This window comes from Emys orbicularis, chromosome 11, assembly GCF_028017835.1.
Source record: "Emys orbicularis isolate rEmyOrb1 chromosome 11, rEmyOrb1.hap1, whole genome shotgun sequence".
Classification (NCBI taxonomy): domain Eukaryota; kingdom Metazoa; phylum Chordata; order Testudines; family Emydidae; genus Emys; species Emys orbicularis.
In genome coordinates this window covers 30,707,233-30,730,074 of record NC_088693.1, presented here as the reverse complement: position 1 = coordinate 30,730,074, position 22,842 = coordinate 30,707,233, and the positions used below count along the sequence as shown (strand labels likewise).

At 41.2% G+C, this 22,842-nt stretch overlaps 1 protein-coding gene across 1 annotated transcript in view; it reads right to left on the bottom strand.

Moving 5' to 3' along the window:
* Positions 1-22,133, bottom strand: part of GALNT5 (polypeptide N-acetylgalactosaminyltransferase 5) — a 30,135-nt gene extending 8,002 nt beyond the window's left edge. The window contains exons 1-7 of the mRNA XM_065413724.1: positions 20,623-22,133; positions 12,926-13,092; positions 10,462-10,581; positions 8,919-9,054; positions 8,426-8,545; positions 6,688-6,805; positions 5,139-5,462 (exon numbers count right to left, since the gene is read on the bottom strand). Coding sequence (XP_065269796.1) covers positions 5,139-5,462; positions 6,688-6,805; positions 8,426-8,545; positions 8,919-9,054; positions 10,462-10,581; positions 12,926-13,092; positions 20,623-22,133 — 2,496 coding nt within the window. The remainder of the gene's footprint in view (positions 1-5,138; positions 5,463-6,687; positions 6,806-8,425; positions 8,546-8,918; positions 9,055-10,461; positions 10,582-12,925; positions 13,093-20,622) is intronic.
* Positions 22,134-22,842: the final 709 nt, after the last annotated feature.

Genomic DNA, 22,842 nt, shown 5'->3' with positions numbered 1-22,842 from the left:
AAATTAAAAATGGAAATTCAGAAAAGGGAATAACATCAAAGTGAGGCACAAAAACGCAAGAGACAGAACACCGCAAACAGAACAATTTTATAATAATACCTAGTTCTTATATAGTGCTTTTCATTAGCAGATCTCAAAGCGGTCAGTATCATTCTTCCCATTTTACAGTTGGGGTAACTGAGGCACAGAGTGGGGAAGTGACTTGCCCAAGGTCACCCAATATATTAATATATAAGAGTATTACATTCTAATTAGCATAAAAACAACAAGGAGTTCTGGTTAGCATAAGAGTTTGTCTCTACATGAAAATTAATCTGGAATAAGATGGGGGTGAACTGAAAGCAGATTAACTATTACTGATTAACTCCATGTGTGGACAAGAGCATAAGAGAATAAGAGCATCCACGCATGGATTTAGCCAGGAATAGCTATTCAGGAATCTTTTAGGGCTTGTCTACACATGGAGTTATTCCTGAAGTAATTGGTTAGCATTATCTCTTTTACTGGATGCTCTCTATAAGAGAAACATAGTGTAATCTAGGCAAACTAAAGATAACAGAACATATTCTCTGCTGGTGTCAGTGGTGCCCATAATATCTGCTTGAACTCTTTTGTCTGCCAAGAGATGCTTTACATTAGCCTTTTTCTGGAACACAGGAGGCAGCAAGAGTAAGTTTTTCATTAGGCACAGCTAGCTTTCCTATTGCTGCTTCATATGCTGTAACGGTTATTGAAAAGCGATTTATAAATCCCCTCACATTCCTGCAGAACAGTCTAACCAACCCAAATGAGCAGCAGGTTAGGAGAAAAATCCTCTTAAATTGACCTTATGCAGACAATTTGATTGCCTGGCCAATCAAATCAGAAATCAGATATCTCCAGTTAACTTGGCCAACCAAAGCTAATTCAGAGTTAAAAGGTGCTCGGAGCTAGTCATGCAGCTACACTTTGTTAACTAGAAGGTCAAAAAAACAAAACCCAAAACCATAATAGCTGGCAAAGCCTACCTGCTGTCATCAGACCTCTGACTGGTGATGGATTTAGGACACAAGTGGTGGGATACATTTCTATTCTATTCAGGCTATTATACTGCGCCTTTCACTGCTGCATCTGAGCATCTCCCCGCAGGGGATTAAATTACATCACTAGTATCTGTCATGTATCCTTTTCTTTCGTTCTCCTTCCCCAAGGGGAAAACTGTTTGTGGATTTTTATATCTATTTAATTTTATTATATATAATGTGATCTGTGTCATGTCGCTAAGATAACTCTTCAGCCCTCGCAGATAGGGTTGGCTGCCCTTGATCCAGTCAGTGAAAGGGTAGTATTGGTACTTATGGTAATACAAGAGCCAGCAGCAGTTGTGTACATACTACACTTTGGAAAGAAGGAATTTCAATTGTAACTTAGCCAAAAGGTTTATGATTATCTTTTTAAATGTTTGCATCATATTGGTGGGAAAAAAGAATGAGTGACAGAACATTGTCTGGCAGGAAATAGCTAGTTAGAAAGTGCAGATGCGAATGAGAATTTTTTTTTTAAAGTGTCTAAATATTTTCTCTTTCCAGATGTTCCTTTGTTTTTGTTGCGATACAGGTGGCCTCAGGTCTCTCAGGTGTCTTGTATCTCTTCATTCTGCCTCTTTTGCTCTATTTTCCCTACAATTGCCATTACATCAGGGAGTCATCATCATGATACCTTGTTAGCATGACCATCTGGAGAAGTTATGGCTTGCACTAAGCTTTCTTGTACTGCTGTTTGAATGACCAGACAAATGCATTCTAAGGGCATTTATGCATTCTGAAGTTCATATCAGAATGCTGCTTATACTGGGCTGAATTCTGCCAGGTACCAATTGCCCTCAGTTCACACACAAGGAAGTCAATGGAACAATATTGATTTATAACAGATGAGGAGTTGGCTAGATCGTCAGGCTCAATGAGTAGTGATCAATGGCTCCATGTCTAGTTGGCAGCCATTATCAAGCGGAGTGTCCCAACGGTCGGTCCTGGGGCTGGTTTTGTTCAATATCTTCATTAATGATCTGGAGGATGGTGTGGACTGCACTCTCAGCAAGTTTGAGATGACACTAAACTGGGAGGAGTGGTAGATACCCTGGAGGGTAGAGATAGGATACAGAGGGACATAGACAAATTAGAGGATTGGGCCAAAAGAAGTTGGATGAGGTTCAACAAGGACAAGTGCAGAGTCCTGCACTTAGGAAGGAAGAATCCCAAGCATTGCTACAGACTAGGGACCAAGTGGCTAGGCAGCAGTTCTGCAGAAAAGGACCTAGGGGTTATGGTGGATGAGAAGCTGGATATGAGTCAACAGTGTGCCCTTGTTGCCAAGAAGGCTAACGGCATTTTGGGCTATATAAGTAGGAGCATTGCCAGCAGATCGAGGGATGTGGTCATTCCCCTCTATTCGGCATTGGTGAGGCCTCATCTGGAGTACTGTGTCCAGTTTTGGGTCCCACACTATAAGAAGGATGTGGAAAAATTGGAAAGAGTCCAATGGAGGGCAACAAAAATGATTAGGGGGCTGGAGCACATGACTTATGAAGAGAGCCTGAGGGAACTGGGATTATTTAGTCTGCAGAAGAAAAGAATGAGGGGGATTTGATAGCTGCTTTCAACTACCTGAAAGGGGGTTCCAAAGAGGATGGATCTAGACTGTTCTCAGTGGTACCAGATGATAGAACAAGGAGTAATGGCCTCAAATTGCAGTGGGGGAGGTTTAGGTTGGATATTAGGAAAAACCTTTTCACTAGGAGGGTGGTGAAGCACTGGAATGGGTTGCCTAGGGAGGTGGTGGAATCTCCTTCCTTAGAGGTTTTTAAGGTCAGGCTTGACAAAGCCCTGGCTGGGATGATTTAGTTGGGGATTAGGCCCTGCTTTGAGCAGGGGGTTGGACTAGATGACCTCCTGAGGTCCCTTCCAACCCTGATATTCTATGATTCTAATTGAGGTATATTTATTGTATTTTAAGATAATCATGGCAATATTTGAAAATTATAGCTGGTTGAGCTATTATTAAAAAATGTAGCCGCTTTCCTCCCTTTTTAGATTACTGAACCTTTTATGAACTAATCCTGATTTCTGAGAGTAAATCTGCGGTTAATAAAATATTTTCCAAGTAGCTTTGATTAATAATATTCATCCTACTGGTAGCTTCTGAATGATTATTTCAGTAATCAGTATTTATTTGTGTTGTGCTATTTGATCAGCTCTACTGGAAAATACGGTCCACATCGCAGCTAAAGTAAAGCAACCTTAACTCAGCTTCACTGACTCCCTGGGGATTCCCTGGGGTAGAGAAATATCTGGGAGTTTATAGCCAGCAGAGCAGCTCTTTACCACCCCTGGCACTGCCCTTGGCCTGGGAGGCATGTCTGAGGTGTGGCAGAGTATGGCCATGTCTGCTCCTGGCTGCTGGAATAACCTAGGAGGTAAATCGAAGCAGTGCTGGGGGGCTGAACTGCCCCACAGCCAGCATCCGTGCCAACAGGTATAACACTACTTATGCTCCTGCCCTCAGCAGGACAGCACAAGCACAGCTGAGGATCTGACCGATTACTTTCAGGAGTGCTACTCTTGCTAAACTAGAACTCTAAAACTAGAAAGACTTTCAGAAGCTGACAGAACTACATATGGTAACAAAGCGCCTTACTTTTGTGACCTGGGATCACTGTCACTTGTTCTTAACATTCAGATTTTTTAATTTAAATTTATGCTGAAATTATAAATGAAGTAGCATGTCCATGATGCCTCAGGAGGGACTATTTTATGCTTTTGTATTTTTAGAAATGTTTCCAACAGCCCTGAACTTTGGTGAAGAAATATGGACCAAGATCAGAATCTACATTTTGTTCACACACACACACACACACACACACACACACACACACACACACACACACACACACACACACACACACACACACACACGTAAAGAGATGCTGAATATGTGAATAATTAGCACATTGTGAAAATGAGACTCACCTGACATTGAAGTTCACAGAATGGTGTGAATGTAACACCAGAGGAAGTTAAAGGGAAGTAATTTCAGAGAATACACACAACCTGATCCTGCTACATTCCTTACACAACCACAACTTCCATTAAAATCAATGGGAATTTGGGGTGGGTAGGGAAAGCAGGACTGAACACAAAATATTTCTGAAAAAGTATTCTGTCCACTATACCTTTGTTGCATTTGTATAAGTACCGGAGACTGGGTTTTAGCTGCACTTTGATATGTGATATGACTAGGGTGACCAGACAACAAATGTGAAAAATCGGGACGGGGGTGGGGGGTAATAGAAAACCATAGAAGAAAAAGACCCAAAAATTGGGACTGTCCCTATAAAATCAGGACATGTGGTCACCCTAGATATGACTATATTTGGGAGGATACTTCTAATTTTTTGTTTGAAAATAGAAATGAGGCTGTTTTTATTGTAGAAGAGAAAAATAGATTTCTAGTGCACTCTAGTGGTGTCAGGCTCTCAGTACAAAACAATAATTATTGTTCATGTACTATATCGATTCCATTAATAAATTATTGAACCCCTAAAAATCCTGGAGATTATAGATAATATATCTCTGCATCCACCATATCTCTGTAGCCACAAGTTTTCTGAAATATAAACTCCGGAAATGAGGTAAATTGCTCAGATGTTTCACTATTATCTTGACTACTATGGGGTAATTTATCATGTCAGTTATCACTGAAGAGGCTTTTTAATGTAAAATTTTGTCTGGGGGCGGGGGGAAGAGGGAAGTGCAAAAAACATGGACTCTTCATTATCAGAAATGTCACCCAATAGAAAATGCGAAGAGAAACACAGAAATACCAACCAATAGGCTATATCTTCAGATTTGTCACCTGTCATAGAGCAAAGAAAATTACTACAACATAATGAAACCATTTTGTCCTAAACCATGATCTGCAGTAAAGGTGAAATTCACCATGGCTGAGGGAGACAGTATGAGGCCCTCTGCACCTCTAGGAGTCATTGAGCTTGTGTGTCACAGCCCAACCATAGAAAGTAAGTTTAAATGAAAAGTGACTCGTTAACACAGAAATGTAAACATGCATTTGAAGTGCAATTTGCCCTTGTAAAGTTCACATACCAGCCCACTGGCTTTAACAAGAGGAGCTTCCAGGTCTGGGTAGATGTTCTCCAGATACCACTTGAAGTTTTTGCACTTAAGCTTCTTCCGCAGTTCTATTTGTTGAGTCAAGTCTCCAACATCCAGGTTTTTCTGGATTAAGTGGTAACCATGTCCATAGAACAATTCTTTGTACTCATCTAACCAGACCTCGGCAACACGTGCCAAATTCCGCTCCACTGTTTTTATCCGGTCTTTAGGGAAGGAGTACGGGTTGTCATTCCTGAAAATATGTCCAACTCTGGAGCATGGGATGATCTCAATTTCTCCTCCACACATCCAGACCTGGCAAACAGAGTATGATTTGATAAAAATGTTGGTCAATGGTACCTTCTGGTATACAATAGATCTGATTTTGAAAAGTGGCCTCAATTTTTGTAGGCACAATTTTGTGGGTGTAACTTGCACTTATGTGTAGGCTCAAATGAAGAGAGCCCAATGGGAAATGGTCTGTGTTGGGTGCACTGTGGAGCAGTATTACCCTAGGGGGAACCCTCTCAATCAGGTACAATCCCTTCAGAGCTCCCCAGGCCACACCCACTCCTCCATCCATTAGGGAGGAGCAGCATATGCCTATCTCACCAACTTCTAGGCTGGTGTGGAGGAGGCACACAGCCAAAGCCCTGCTTCTTCCTGACCCATTTAGAGAGGTTTGCCTAGCAGAGACTGTGTACTTGGTGTATCTGGTCCCTGTTCTGGGATGAAAATGAAGGTTTCTTGGGCCTTTGTCTATGTATAATACCTGAGTATCTCTGCAATTCAAATACTTAGATGCCTTAATGACAGTGTTTGCATGAGCAATTAATTGGCGGTATATGAGAAATGCCTCTTGGGCTGATAGACCAGGAATTGAACCAGAGACTTCCCGAGATAAAATCGTGAACTGCTACAGCTTGAGCTGAAGAGCCAAGCCTTTATCATGACTGGCGCTAACAACTCCTTTCCTTTGCAGGTCAGTACACAGGGGGATCTGTAATACACTCACCCATGAGTTATAGATGGAATTATTTTCAGGGAAAAAACTGTAGCCACAAAAATGGATGTCAGGGAGAGATCTTGTTAAAAATCAAGTCAAATGTGTTATTCACGCAGACTAACTTGAAAATACTGATAAACAATCCTCCGAGCATTGCTGAGTTGAACAATAATTCTACACCTGGCTTGTATTAGCAAAAAATCATAAATAAATGATGAGCATAGCTTGTGGCCCATGTTCCAGGCCAAAAAGGAAGTAATTTCCACAACGATCTTTAGAAAGGGGAGGAGAGCCTCGGGTTTCAAAGCCGTTCCTTTTTGCAACATACGTGAATGCAAGAGTTACTGTTTAAATCAGGAGGGTTCAAAGTTAATCTTTAACTGCTAGTAGAGGCCCTGATTCAGCAAAGCACTGAAGAATATGAATTGGGGCCTCAATGAAATTCAGAGATAATAGCATTTAAAGGCTACAAGAATTCAAATTGACTGAAAGAAACATTCAGTAACATTATTACTATTTAGGAAAGCAGCATACCTTGAATGAAAGCTCCATATTTTCACCTCCCCAAACATCCAGGCCAGGATCATACGTTCCAAGTTCAAAAAAATACTTCTTATCAATAGAAAATAATCCACCTGCCATTACGGGACACCTAGGAATGAACCACAGACCTTACATTGTTATTCTGTGGGACAATACAAATGCACCTGCAACAGCACCCCTACACAGGAATAGCCTGGAAATCCTGGACTCCCTGTGACAGGTGCTAAGTGTAACACCCTATGTTAATTTGCACATATAGAAATGGAAACTAAGCAGACACTAGATAGTTAATGAACAGAGAGAGCAAACAGATCAGTTTGAAGAAATGGAGAGACCCATTGGATATGAAAATAAGCAAAACCACACTGTTTAAAATCTGAAGTTAACCAAGTGACAGTGAGAGCACCATATGTGTTACCTCGCTGTAGACAGGCAAGCACACTAACAAAATGGATACTAATGTTTAAAAAAGCATGTGATGGAAAGTAAACACGGGGCAAAGCCTTGGTTAGAAGAAAGTACAGTACGCTTTGGCAAAGTGGCTGAACAGAAGCTGAAAATTTTAATGAACCACTAAGATAATTTTCTGATATCAGTTTTGTCTGTCTGTTTGTCTGTCTGTCCAGGTTGGTGCCAGAGGAACTGAAATATCATCTTGGGCTCAAATTTTAGATTAAATTTCTAGAGGTTTTTTTTTCCTGTTAGAGACTAGAAGCCAAATGCTTTAATCAGTGGTGCAAAGTAGAGTCATGAGATAAGTAGCAAGGTAATACAAAAAGAATGGATATAAACCAGAAAGGCCACCATACAGATGATTCTCATCCTATGCAAACAACATTGTATAGGAGAGACAGTCACTAGGAAGATGGAAGGAATCAGAGACAAAGACCACTTACTCCGTATGGTATCTCCTAAAACAGTCTGGGCTGGATTCTCCACATCACCCATTTAGTTTTGAACACAGTCAAGGGGAATGAGATGTAGGAACCAGTTATGGCTCTCTGATCCTGCACTGTCCAGCCCTGGTACAAGTCAGAGCTGCTGGGAGCTGATCTAGTCTATTTGCTGGTGTGAGGTCCCTCTGTGTCCTTACGCCAGTGGGGGATTGGGTAGAGTGGAGGTCCATTCTATCATGCCCCTAATCACCTCTCAGCCCACTCTGCTGCAACCCTGATTCATCACCTCCCTCCTCCTACACCAAAGGAAAAAGCGAGTGGCACAAAGTGGACTTTGCTGGCTGAGGAATCCCACCCCCTAACTTCAAGTGCTGACAACAAACCCAACAAGATTTATGGCTGATAAGTGCAAAGTCAGCCCAGTTCTTTTGATTTTAAGTGCACCTAATTGCAAAAGCTTGTGTGGCTTCTGACATAAAGGGACCATTTGCTGCTGCAGTGTGATTGTTCTAGTACATGACCTTTATCTCTGGCTATGCCAGGACTGGAATCCCTTGCCTGTTATGCTGAAGCCCTTGAGGCCATGCAGCGTCCAGCAGAATATTTACGGCTCATGGGATTTTGAGCAATGCCTGCTGTGCTCTCTGTGACTCAGGTTGGCACACATCAGGTGGCGCAACTTCCTACACAACTTAATTGCACAGATTTTTCTGGATGTTGGCCTTTCTGTGCCCATTTATGTAAAAGGGGAACTTTTGGCCCAAAAAAGACTAGTTTGAAGCTCTGATGAAGGAGCATTTCTGCTCACAAAATGCTTAATTTTATACTCTTACCTTATTATATCTGTTTCCTTGATTTTATCTTTCTCAATGACCTCTGGAGGAATCTGCCTCCATCCAAAATTCATTGGCCAGGTAAAAATCCCACGCTGAAAGTTATCCACTGTCATGTAACTAAACACAGAAAAAGAAAGCTATAATATCAAGTTTTTAAGCAGACTCATAATCAAAAGGAATAAGTGAAAATGAACTTGTCTATATAATTAAAGCAAAAATCCCAAAGATTTCTTCATGTATCTTCTTTGAGCACTAAACATTCATGACCTACCAAACAGTAAATGCAAATTGTGGTAACTGAGGTAGTTGTATGTATTTTAATATTTGTTCATGTAAATTTTTTCTTCTTTGAGTGAAATAATTAGCAGGTTAAGTAGTTTGCCTTCCCATAATTAATATTTTTGAAACTTTTAATTTGTAAATGGTTTTTTTGTGTGAAAGTTGCTTGTATTATGATCTGGAAGTACAATATGGCATAGAATGAAATTACCTCATGTCCTTGTCACTGATTACTTCAATAACTGGGCATGCTACTTTCTTTCTGTTTAAACGGACTCTTTCCAGAAGTGGTTCCAACCATCCTACATTACATTCCACATGAGAATCTAAGAATGTCAATACATCACCTAGAGGGCAGAACCAAGAGGGGATTATTTCATTTCTGAGAATGAAATACGTTCAGTAAAGTCCATGTCCAGCAACTACTACCCCTAACAAAAATACTCTACTCCCATGAACCCACCTAGGAAGAGACCAAGTATGGCCCTCATTCTGAACACATTTTGATCTCAGTTATGATTTCCAGACAACTGTTTTGCAAAGAGTGTTGCCTGCTCACAAAATGCCACATTCTGGCCACCTTTGCACACGTGCATAGACAGGAGGGGAATGTGTGCCAGGGTGGTAGCCAGAATCCCAGGGAAGGACTCTCCCTTCTTCCTACTCTCTCCTAAAACCCTTGTAGATGCTAATCATCTGAGATGAGTGGTAAGAGACAGAGGTGGGTGGAGCATGCTCGATATCTTAACTGGCAGACAGAGCTGGTCAGATGCAGAATATGGAGCAAACTGCCCCTGCTGCTTTAGTGAGTGCTTCCCAGAAGCCTCTAGGAGGAATTCTTGCTAAGTGAGGTATAATCTCTCCTGTGGGTTCCAACTGCAACATGTCCCCTCCATGCTTCCTCCAGAGTGGGTATGAGCACTTGGACAGAATCTTGGACTCAAAAGTGCACCTCCTAGTAGAGAAGGCAAAACTAGAATGTAAGTCTGGAAAGGGGCACTCTTCCCTAACTCAATGCACAATATAAGGGGGAAAATGCTTCCTGGGCAAAGTGGAAGAAAAGGTAGGACCCATGACCCCAAATACACGTTCCCTTCAAACAGCCTCAGAAAAACATGCACCTCTTTCTGCTTACCACCCAAACAAGTTCCCAGCCAACAAAACAATGAAGGCAAGCTTAAGACATACAAGACAAAACTGGTTGTTAGTAGAAAATTCAGTATATGACATCATTGGTGCAGGACAATACAGACATTTTAATGACAAAATGATATGGGTCTGTAAGCATCAAGAAGTGAGGTGAGGGAAAGACAGAGGATGTTAGCATTTCTAAAATACAGAGCCTCACAGTAACGCACTATAGCTCAAAGGAGCCAGCTTTTTGGCTGCTCAGTAAAATTGTTGTTTTACTTCACAAATCCTACTCAAATCCTTTATCTTGTTACTGCCTAATTTCAAATCACCCGGCTACTTAGAGCTGGTAGAAAAAAAGTTCAATAAATGTATCCTGCAAATTTTGCCTTTATTTTCCAAATATGTGATGGGCTGAGTAGTACAACATAGCAAGCTGGTCAAATACTAGCTAAATTCTTTGCCAAACAATGACAAAACTTGCCAAATAATATTCAGCTCTCTCTAATATTAGTTCAAGATGCTATGATATACAGCACAGTAATAAACGGTTACATTTTTGTAATATAAATCTCCTATTCAGACAAGCCCAAAATGGCAAATAAGAATAACTTTCCTCTTACCTTTAGCAATCTCTGACCCTGCTAGTCTGGCTCGTATTAAACCATGTCTTTCTTTGAGGTGAAGGAGCCGAACCTTTGGAAACTGTGACATATATTTGTCCAAGCTATCCTTGAGGTATTCTAAACAGGAGAGAAATTAGCAAATTCTTACAAATGATTGGCTTGTCTTTTTAAAGCCATAACAAAGCAGTGAAAAAAGTTCCTTCTCACTAAGTTTTAAACCATCTATGAAACACACTAGTTTTTTTCACTTGGAGACATTCCCAAGAATTGGCTTAGGCCCTTTAACAGCACTGTTTCCTCCCTCCCCAAACTATTTGGAAGCCTCTTTGTATGAATCATGTGTTTGGAACACAGCCAATCAGAAGGGACAGGGCAAAAATATGTATGCTATGGATAGGATTTTCGAAAGCATTCAGCATTAGCCAAACTCTGCTCCTATGCAGGTGAATGGTAAAACTCTCATTAATGTCAATGACAGCAGAATTAGGTTATTGCTGCACAGTTTGAAAATCCCAGCCTGTGTGACATTGGTCCCCTGCCAACCTCTGGCATTCCCCATTGAAATTTATACTTAACATTTCCTTTAGAACTTATAAAATCAGAATTTTCTCCTTTAAAACACCATAATTCCCATTAAAAACTGGCTCTCAAGTTGGTTTTCGTAGGGTGACTGTGTTTTGCTGTGCTTTGCAAATTTTCTGTTGAATTCCAACAGCTAATATTAACTGTTACAGTTAAACAATCTATCTGGTCTTAAATTGAGTGAGGAATGCAGCATTGCAGGTCATTATTTCTCATGTGGCACTTTATATTTGTTTGACTTTGTTGTAGGAGTGGGTTTTATTATATAAAATTCTCAGAATAAAATGTGAGAAAGAAAGCTGTATGAGTTAGCAGCAATCCCAAGCGTATGTGGGTTAAATATATTGGGACAGATCTTTGCCTCAGTAAAGACAGAGTGAAATCTGAGTGAGAGCTTCAGTGAGAGTTTCTGCAGTGGAGTTTGACACCTTCCTCTGAAGCATCTAGAGCTGGCCACTGTCACAGATAGGTATTGCACTAAATTGACCACTGAAGTAATTCACTGTGGCAATTCGTGTTTATATAAGTTTGCCTGAGAAAGAGCCTTAGGATTTGGCTCCTGAATTTTACATGTCCTTTTTTGCTTTTCCAAAGGAAACAATTGTTTACATTTCAAAAGCCAAGTGAAAATCTTGGCCTGCATTTTTTAAACTTTGTGGACACACTAGAAGTTCTGCTTTTTCTGCCACTCCTAGAAATACAATACCACATAAAACACAGTTCTCTCATTACTTTACCACCACCCATGACATTTCTATTGCAAGATGCCCAGTATTTTCATTATGCCACTGGCTGGTTAGTCCATACAAAGGAAAGTGCAAAAGTGAAGGAAAGTTTGCTAGAAAATAGAGTACACATCTATTTATTTGCCTAAAAAAATGCAAATGTCTAACATTTATATACTGAATTAAATCGTTTTCCTCTCATCCTCCTTATGTCAGTTCTCTTTTTAGATTGTAAACTCTTTGGGACAGGGATCCTGTCTTGGTGCTACAGCACCTAGCACAATTGGGTCATGATCTTGATTTGGTACAGGGCTTGCCATGAGGAGCTAAAAATCTAAGAATTATCCCATTGTTAAATTATTCAAGGCTGAACTCTGTTGTGGAGTATTGAGAACCAAAGTATTAAAAATAGGATGACCAGACAGCAAGTGTGAAAAATCAGGACGGGGGTGGGAGGTAATAGGAGCCTATATAAGAAAAAGACCCAAAAATCAGGACTGTCCCTATAAAATCGGGACATCTGGTCACCCTAATTAAAAAGCAGAGACTCAGTGGCATTGCAGTTACTATGACTGTGAATGTAACTTGACTGTACATAACAGTGACCATTTAGATGCTTTCAGACTACACAATCGCTTAAGAGATGAAGAACAGTTCGTTTATCTAGCTGAGATTCCACAGCCACTGAAGTAGGCCAAATGTAATTGAATTTGGCCAGGACTCTGTGATTATCACTCCAACTGTCATGAAAGTGTTTTAGTACCTTGGGTTGGGGCACCTATTTTACATCTCATATGAAAGCTGGAGCCTCAAGCATCAGAGTATTCACAACACAATGGGGCATTGGCTTCATATTGATTCAGAAGGAAGCATGCCATCTCCTGATTCGTCATAAACCACGCTACTTCCTTTGGAAGTGTTTTTGGAAGTCTCCTATCCAAACACTACATTGGCCTCATCCTGGCTGGGGGAATCGATTCAAACTGTGATTACAGCATAAGGTGGCATAACTTCATGATTAAAACATGGGGTCAAATTGAAATTAATGAAGAAAATTATTTCTTCTCCTATACCGAATTTAAGTACAGAGAAGCAAATTGCTGTTTAGCCTTGGGACACATTCATTTCCTGAATTTAAAGGAAGCTTCACCTACCTTTTGTGCTGAAGTCATCCACCAGAATAATCTCTTTAATCAGGTGAGGAGGAGATCGATTGAGGACACTGTGAACGGAGCGTAGAAGAGTGGACCACACTTCATCCACAAAACATATGATAATCGTGGTAGTTGGAAGGTCATTGTGAACCAGTTGTTCTGAACACCTAAAATGTCAACAATACAAATGAACAGCATCCAGCAGGTGATGTTTTCAATGTACACGAGGCCAGAGGATTTAATTTTCTGTAAGTTTCTGTAAAACTTTGAAAGGCTGCTTGTTTTGTGTTTAGCTTGGAGATTTATAAGGGGGGGGGGAGGGTAGAAGTATTCTGAATAATAAAGATACAACACCAATAAGGAAATTCCAGTGATACAAAGATGAGCGTTCAGGTGCATTAGATGATTTTTATAATGTATATATCACTACTTGTAGTGGGGGCAGTCTCAGCAGAGAGGCCAAGGATATCCTCTCTCTCACTCACATGCGTGCACACACACATACAGCCCTACTTCTTACCCACCTACAGAGTGCCACGCCTGTTTTAACACCTCACATCTACTGCTGCATCTACTGCAAAGTAGCCACTGTTCCATTATCTCATTTTCACGAACAAACATCCTCTAAGGCCCTGATCCCCCAAATAAGCAGATACATAGTTTTATTCATGGGAGTGTTCCTATTGATTGCAATTGACTTCTCGTGTGAGCAAAGTTTCATATGTGCTTACAGGTTTTGCAGGATCAGGGCCTAAGAACAAGAATAATGTACTCAGTATTACAGTGTTTGTTCCTAATGTTTCCTCTATTGCTCATGGTATTGTATAGCTTATGCTGCCCTGTTTCTGGCATGTCTTGTCTTATAGCTCAAGCTGCCTTATTGCTGGCATGCCTTCATTTCTCTCTTGCTGTGTCTCTCCCCTGAGCACAGTCCCCAGTTGCTCATAAAGAAATGCAGTCTACAGCCTGAACTGGTATCACCACTTTTCTGTTTAAGAAAGTGCTGCCTGGTCAGAACAAGCAGGGTGGGCACAGTGGCCTTGCTATTTCTCCAGCGCATCAGTTTCTTGGCACTTGCACAATGCTGTACTGAACTGGAAGAGAGAGACTGAGAGAAATGCTGAGGATTCACAGAGCGTCTGAATTACTTGACATTCCAAATGGCATGTAAATCAGCTGTATAGAAAAAAAAGTCCAACGGTACATGTAATGGTACAGGGAAATAATCACTTCCAAAAAGGACTATTCATAGTACAGTAACAATACACAAAACTGCAGAAGAAAACTTACCCAATGTAACTGTATTAAGGGGACCAAAATGGATTAATCTTGAGGGTGCAAAGGGGGTGGGATGACATTGCATTGACGTGAGGTATATTGTAATTAAATCTGTACACACACAACACACACAAAACTATCTTTGAGGTTCCATTTCTCAAACAATCTCAGAATCTAAAACCATCAAGCATTTGCTGTCTTTTGTCAAAATATGTAGGCCTTTCCTTTTCACATGAACTTCATTCCCCCTCCCCCCGCCCCCCCCCCCCCCGGCCGGCTCAGCCTGTGAATGCTGAATGCTCATCAACAGACTCCATCCAGAGGGTCTGAATGTAGCCTACTCGCCTAGCAAACAGGGAAAGATGAAAATCAGCAGATTTGAGGGAGTGATAAAATTTCTCCAATTTCTATGAATTTGTCATCTTATTCCATGACAGTCAAAATGTGATGGCTGGGTCAAGTCTGGGTCTTCAGTGCTTGAACAAAAGGTCGATGAGCAGCTTTTCTCATCTTCTATTTGCAATTCAACTACTGCTTTGATATGTGCCTTAAGGGGACATTCACTCCCTAAGCGCTGGTATCTTCAAGTGGATCTTGAGGAGTACAGAGCATCTTACTGACAAACTCTTCTTCCCAGAATTATATTATTTTTCACCTAGAATACCTTAGCATTATTGGGGCTTGCTTGCTCTCTATTATTGATAAAATGTAGCCTGACAAAGGTTTGATCTCTTTTCTTCCAGGATAGGCCTCTTACATGTAGGAAGAGCAACCAACCCACCTGCTAATTGAGAATCCTACAGGAATAATGCTCTTCTTGGTGAACATAAAGCAGAGAGCACCATTTGTTTTTATACTTTCCCTTTAAAAACAAGCAGGCACCAGAGCACTACATGCCAGAATAATTTTGAAAAGTCATATTTTTTCTTTTATTTGGAAATATAAGCCATCAGATTATACTTGTATTGGCTCAGATACAGCTCTCATATCTGCATATCTCAGAAAGAAAGTGAAGTGTGGACCATAAAAAAGAAGTATCTCGCTAATTGCAAGTGCAGTTTTGATTTCTTTTCTAGCACTGGCTATTTGAAAAATCCAGATCAGCCTCTCTAGCATTCCTTTAAGTATATCTTCCCTCCCCCTTTTATAGCATGAGAATGATTTTGTAATCGACTTACAGGGGGTTCATCTTAGGACACCAATCATCACTGGATCAGCCAGAAGGGAATATTGATATTTGATATGTTTTAGTTGGAAACCATCAACACATTGGCCCATAGCAATGACACAGCTTGCTGCAGTGCAGGAGATTTTGGATTGGAAGTGAGTTCAGGACTCTCAAAGTCACTGGAAAACACTTACTGAATGTACCACAGGAGAGGCATTTATCACAGGCAGAGAGGAGAGAATTTGCAATCCTTCCCTGCTCTTAAAAAACTTTGACATGGATGATTTTGTTGGTGACCTCAGCAGAGGCAGAAGGTAGATGCTGAGAGTGACAGCTTTCACTATAAAGAGGGATTTAAGGGGTGAAAAAGTAGCCCTACAATGAAGACACAAGCAAGACTCAATGGACTGCAAGTCGTGGTAATAGGAGAGTAACATATAAAAAAGCATATTAAATCCATATTTAACTACTTAATTTTATGATCACTAGTCCAGATCTCTGGGCCTTCTTCTAGCCTCTTAGGGAGCACAAAGCATCTTGAAAGTAGTGGGGGATTCCTCTAGCAAAGATGAATCCATAGATGATGCAACAGCCCCTAAGGACTTAAAGCAACCCTTAGAAGCAACCTTAAATTAAGGAATGGCATCAGTGTCTCTTTCCTTGCCTGAAGGAAAAGGGATACGTTCCCTGCACAGGGACCGGTGGGTCCATTCTTCCTTCTATTGATACACTAGCTGAGGGAAATTTTGAAATTAATGTGTATGTAACATGACAACTAAATGAAAGGAGCCAAACGATGTTGCTTAAAGGTGGGACTTTCAAAAGTGCTCAGCGTTGAACTGACTCTGCTTTCCTTGAAGTCAGCTCACCATTGACTTAGATAGCAACAGAGAGAAGCCAACTGTGAACACTTCTGAACAACCCACCTTAAACGACAGTTTTAATCAACATGGCTCCAAGGTCTGACACCCTAGTGATAAGTCTCTGCATTTCCATGAGGGTGACCTGCGTCTGCTTCCTAGCTTGGGGTAAAATTTTCTAAAGTGTCTAAGTGAGTTAGAAGCCTAAGACACATTCAAAGTCAGTAGGCTTTAGCAGCCTAAGTCACTTGGGCACTTCTGAAAATGTTACCTCAGTTCTCTTGATTCATGAGTTTGAGAGTACAATGGAGTCAGAGCACGCAATCTGCATTGACAAAAGAGTGTCTAGTGACACCTCCAGATGATTAAAGGCTGTTGGTGCCCTAAAATATCTTCTTTTGCTGCTAGAATGGTGGCTGAGATGCATGACTTTGCTAGCACGGATACCTGGTTGCCAAGATGCAGAGTGGCATGTAGGAAATAATGCTCTTCTACCAAGCGAGGTTGTTATGGGTCGGGCATGCTCAGGATCAAATCCAGGTTAATGAGCAAAGCCCAGGTAAATAGCTGTGCACAGAGGAACTACAATGGTAGTTAGGGGAAGGGGATTGGAATCATGCCCACCAGGTTCAGAGAAGATGGAGACCCGTTTTGCAGTCCTTCCATGACCCCTGTGTGCAGTAGCATCCATTGTCTGCTAGCCAAATCCCACAAATGGGTTTTGTCCAGGACTTCATTTGCAAATCCACTGGCCATCCCACTGTGTGTATTCCAGATCTCTTTGCATAGATTCTTGGGATCTTTCCCATTCCTGTGCTGGTCCTGTACTTCTGCACCTGGGTGAATTTGGTCCTCAGTGAGTTTTTATTTTTGTGTTAAGGGCTAGAAAGGCATAAGATACTGATGGAACAAGTTCCTAAAGCCTGCCTGGTTACTGGGGTTCAGTTCACTAGCTTAGTACTGAGGCACGGCTTAAAAGGGGAGCTGAGGTGTACATGGGAAAGATTAGGAGATGTGAGAGAAAAAATGGCAATTTTATCAAACAGATTCTCTAATACATTAATTGCACTGCGAGCTGTTTGAAAACTGGATATGCAGTATTGCTTCCTTGCCAATGGACAGTGAGCAAAGAATTTGGATTGGCTCTGGCTGATGTGGATCGAAAAAAGGCATCCACTTAAGTGGTTATGGATTTTTAATTAGCAACTGGCCTATCCCAGTTGGTACACACTTTTGCGCTTGGTTGCATCTTCTTTTTCCACACAAATTATTATCCCAACATCAGACACCACTAGTTAGAAAGCTTTGCAGAATACAGGGTCTGTTGATGGGAAATTTTAACTTGGGAACTGCATACTCCATGAGTTAAACAAAGAAGAAATCTTTGCCCAATGAAAAAGCTACCAGCACAGTGAAAATATTCCAGCCAACTTTCTATGTAGCCAAGTATGGTTTTTTTTTTATCTTTTCAGATAGCGTACTACGCTGTAATATCAGATGGGCAGTTTGCCTAGGTGCTATGTTGCCTACAACACTCCCATGTTTAGCTATGGTGTTTTCTGTGATAACAAGGTAGATGCCCATTTTCTAGCCTTACCGGGAGCTCTGACACGTCACCTAAGTATCTTACAGTTCTATAGTATACCGGTTACATGCACTGATAATACTGGAAGGAGAATATCCTTTGGTCTCTGTGGGTCTTTTGTTTCCTTCAGGTGACACTCTACTATTTCAAGACAAAACTTTGTTCTATGAAACATGAGTGTTGCCTCTTTGCTCTTTGTTTGCCTCATATCACTTAGTTTCTCTGCCTTGCTGTGGAATACATAGTGGAGAACAATCATAGTTTTTCCCAATGTCTCATCACTTCAAAGGTACGTTACACATTGTAGTAATTCACCTTTGATCATGGAGCCAACTTCAGAACTGATGTGTAAAGTGCTGTAAGTAACACTTGGGAGGGGTAGTGAATCCTGCTATAAATGCATGCAACTGCCACTGAAATCAGTGAGCACATGAAGTTGCAGCAGGCTAGAGCTCAGGGAGTCTAAATGTAATGCAGTTTTACTTCTGGGGGAATTCTGCGCCTAAAATTTTACACCAAAAAGTTAAAAATCCTGTGCACAATATTTTAAAATTCTGCATATTTTATTTGTCAAAATAACACAATATAATCATGCCAGTTTCAATTATTTTGGTAATTTATTTCAGAATACCTTTCAGCAAGTATGTCTGTAACAATACAGACAACAAAAAAGATTCAGGAAATGTTTTTTGACAAATAGATTCCTTACTAGGCATATTAATACAGGATTTTGAGTAATAATTCATTTAAAACTACAATACAGAAATGTGTTTCCTGCACCCCTCAGAAGCAGTTCAAAGGCTTGGGGGAGTCAGGGGTAATGGAGAAGCTGAGGGAGAGGGAAGGAACCTGGGAGTGAACCTGGAGGGTTCTTGGAAGGGGGACAGAGAAGTATAGAACAGTTTTTTTTGGGGGGGGGAGGGATTGTTAGGGAGTTGGGGAGCCTCCCCTATGTAGACCCTGGCTGACCACTAGCCTCTCCTAGTCAGGCACATCTGCCCAGTCCCCGTGTATCCCTGCACCCCCATTCAGCCATGCATATAAGCACATGTCCCCATGTGGCCCTGTACCCAACTTCCCTCTGTCTTTGTGTCCCTGCACCCTCACTCAGCCAAGCATAGCTGCCCCTGTCCCCATGTGGCCCTGTATCCCCACACCCATTCATCCCCAGGCTCAATGTTGCTACCCCACTAGCTCCTGTGCCCCTGCCCCAGTCTGTCCCCCTGCTAGCCCTTCTGAACCCCAGTATGTGTGACCCCTCCAGCAGCCCTGTGGGCAGGGAATTGTGATGAAAGCAGCCTTTGCCCCCTCCCTCTCCACAGCTGGCTGCTCCAGCCTGAGCCAACAGCCCTCTCTTCTGGTGCCACATCAGCCCCTGGTGGGCAAAAGGTATAATTGCACCTTCCCTTCACCTCACCCTCAGAATCAATTATTCCGCAGGGGGGAAAAGCTGCAAAGGACATTATGTAATTCTCCACTTGCGCAGTGGCACAGAATTCCCCCAGGAGTATGAAATGTAACGTACAATAACCAAGAGACTAGGCGAGAAGGTTGCAGTGAGAAAAGCAGCTAATAGGGAGATGTAAAAAAGTATACAGCAGATTAAATTAAGTCCCCAACTTTAATTTGCACCTTCTTCCAGGTCCTCTATGTGTATATTACAATTCACTAAGTCAGGCTCCCTTATACTGAGTTAGACTCTGTCACACCTACTGACCAGCATATGAATATCTTACACACCACATCTGTATTTGGACCATGGACTTTTGCATCTGGAGCACAAAAATTAAATTTACAGGAGCATCTGCAAATTTCAAGGAAGTGTTTGGTTTCACCGCCAACAATTTTAAAAACAAAAATCTATATTTTCACACTGTGCAGGCATTTAAACCTGAAATGCACAAACTTCTGTCTTTCAGAACTGCCCCGGGCTATAACCAAGAAAGTGAGCTCCAAGGGGTCCTTCACGAAACTAAGAGTGCCACTCAGTGGTCGTTTAGATTAATCCTAGGCAAGGGTGCATTACCTAGTGGATATCTCAAACAATATGTCAAGTACAGTATGCACAATGCTATTTAATAATCATACTAGTTAGCACTTACATATTAGTTTTCATCTTCAAAGCATGGTAGAAATATCAGCTAACTAATCCTTACAAGGCGCTTGTAATAGCTGAGCATAAAATATTACCTCCATCATATATGTTGGAGAACTGAGGAAAATAAAAAAAATCAGACAGGAGGCAATATCAGAGCAAGGATGAGCCCTCATGAGCGACCAGTTACCAGCCTATGCTTAGACCAATTATGTGACAGAATTCACTTGGGAACCAAACATCCATATGCCAAAAGTATTTCATTTTGCTTATGATGCCTTTAAATGTTGGATATTACACCAGATAAACTGGGTAAAATTTTCCAATGTGCTCAAGTGACTTAGGAGCTTAAGTCCTATTTTTAAAAGTGACTTAAACATACTGAAAGTCAATAGGATGCATGTTTCTTTGTGCCTAAGTCTCTTTTTAAAATAGGATAGAGTCTCCTAACTCCCTTAGGTGCCTCTGAAAATTTTATCTACTCTGTGATTAGTCCATTAGCTGAAAATATAGAGATATTTCATTGATACTTTTCATGGGGCTAATGACAGTGCAATGCAGTTTTGAAAGAGCACTTGACTATTTGAAGTTATGGGCCATTTATGTACAGGTTAAAAGCATTCCAGAACGCATATCATGATCAAATCCTTTTGATCAATATATAATTCAAACTTTTCTGAGATAATTTATGCAGGGGGAAACAGATCTTACCCGGCAGGCCTTGTGTCATCAATGGCTCGGTCTACAGGGATCAAATCACTCAGATAGACATTGAAGTTTCCTTCCTTCCATCTACTTTTTGCCTCTTCTTGCTTATCATCAGGGACTGCAGCAGGATGCCCAAACTGACCGGGAGCTTTGGGATCTCTTGGGGAAAGTGTTACATCAATTGTTAAGACTTTGTGCATTCCAGTGTCCCTTGTAAAGTGGACCGTATAGCTGCTTCGATTTCTTTTCCTTAATTGCTCCTTATCATCTAACCTGACGTGAACTTTTGTTAGCTCTGGACCTTCCGTCAAAATTGCTTTCTTAGTTAGACCATTAAGCTCAGCAGTCTTGGTTACAGAGTTCATGTTAGGGGCATCCTCACTTTTGCTGCTAATAAATTGCTGTTCTTTTCTCATGTTCAATCTCATTGTAAAATTTCCATTAGAATCAGCTACCAGATTCTGGGTTGCTGGGATGTTGATTTTTATCCCTTCTTTACTAATAATGACAAACTGATTTTCAGAGAAAGTTAGTTTCTTTTCATGAGCAGCTGTTGTTTCGTCTTCCTTTGGCAGCTTTCCCAGTCCTGTTGGCTTTGTGGACAATCCCTTTTTCTCGGCACTGTTTGCAGCAGCCAGCTTGCTGACAGGTACATCCAAACTCCTGTTTGTTTTGTGTTCGGTGCCATCTATTGCTTTCACCCCAATCCTGTTTTGCTTTACAGAGATGATTTGCCTAGGAATTGGCAAATCTGGTACTGGGGGTTTGTTCTGAGGTTCCTTGGGGTTTGCCTCCGTTTGCAATTCCTGTTTTAATCCAGCCAAAGGGATTTTCTCTGTAATCCCAATTTTTAAATTTCCCTCAATGCCCTTTGATGCCTTAGTTACAGGTTGGTTCTCTTTCTGTTCAACTTTGTTTCTTACAGTAGCTGTGCTGTGTGTTAATTTGACAACTGATCTCCCTGTTGCTGCAGCTAATGGGGTCTGCTGAAGCCTTTTGGGAACAGTTTGCTTTGTTCTCAGCAGGTCAGTGGAGTTTACAGTCTTTACATGCTTTTTTCTCTCTCTCTTTTCCATGGGAACAGAGGGATAGGGGCTCAGCAGTTTCACTGAGAATGTCCCAAGTGGCACAATCATTTTCTTATAGGCCATGCTTCTCTTTTCTGTTGGTTTTGCTGTTCTCTTTTCATTCTGTTTGTCAATTTCATTTTCAGCCTCTACCACTTTCTCTTCTATATTTCTATATTTCTCTTTACTAAATCTCCCCCTTTCAAAGCCTTTCGGGGGAGGTTTTGGTTCCCTTCTGGAGCTTTCAGGGGTCTTTTCTAGGTTTCGCCAAACTTTGAATCTTTCCCTTTCCCTCCTGATCATCTCATCTTTCAGAACCTTGGTGTTGATCTCACTGAATGAAAGCTTGAGAGCTGCCATGTCAAAGATCAACCAAATGACAGAGGCAACAAATATAAACGCGAGAGCTCTCCCACTACCTCGGAAAAGCTTCCGGATCTTGTTCATCTTTAAAAGTTTGTTTGTCTTCTTTATTGTGCTTGCCCCCCCTGGGCCTCTTACCTTAGTGAGCCAGCAGTCCCCGCTCCCTGGAACACGTCTGACTAGTGATCCAGGGGAAACCTCAGATCCTGCTGCCTGTCAGTCGTTGCCTGCGTGGCATTTTACAGCGGGGCATCTGCGTCTCCTCAGCTTTTCATGATTAATCCAGCAGCATTTAATTTCATCGACGGTAAACACAGGCGTTAGGTCACTGAAGAAACAACAAGTACAAGTTCCACGTTATATTCCCATTGCTTTTCTTGTTTAACTATTATACACGTTGCCCTACGAGAAGGGAAAGGTTGCAGATCAGATGTTTTTTTCTCTCCACCCAGCTCTCATTCGTCCTGCTGTAACTCAACACCTCCTCACATAAGGAAACTACTTCAGTCCATTACCCAGAAAACTTTTTGTGCAGCTCTTACCTTCCGAGTTCTTCTGTTTATTAACCATTTATACAGCAACCTGTCCAGAGGCAATACTTTAGTTCCTGTTTCGTAACACTTTCTTAGAGTATTGAAAGTTAACCCTTCATTAACTCTTCTTGTCTAAGGTACTGTTAATACTGCACTGGCTCACCTTAAGTAAATAATAAAAGGACAAAATTTATCTCCAGTGTAACTCTAAATCAATGGATAAATATAGCTCAGTGTCTCGTTTAGATAATGTAGGAAAA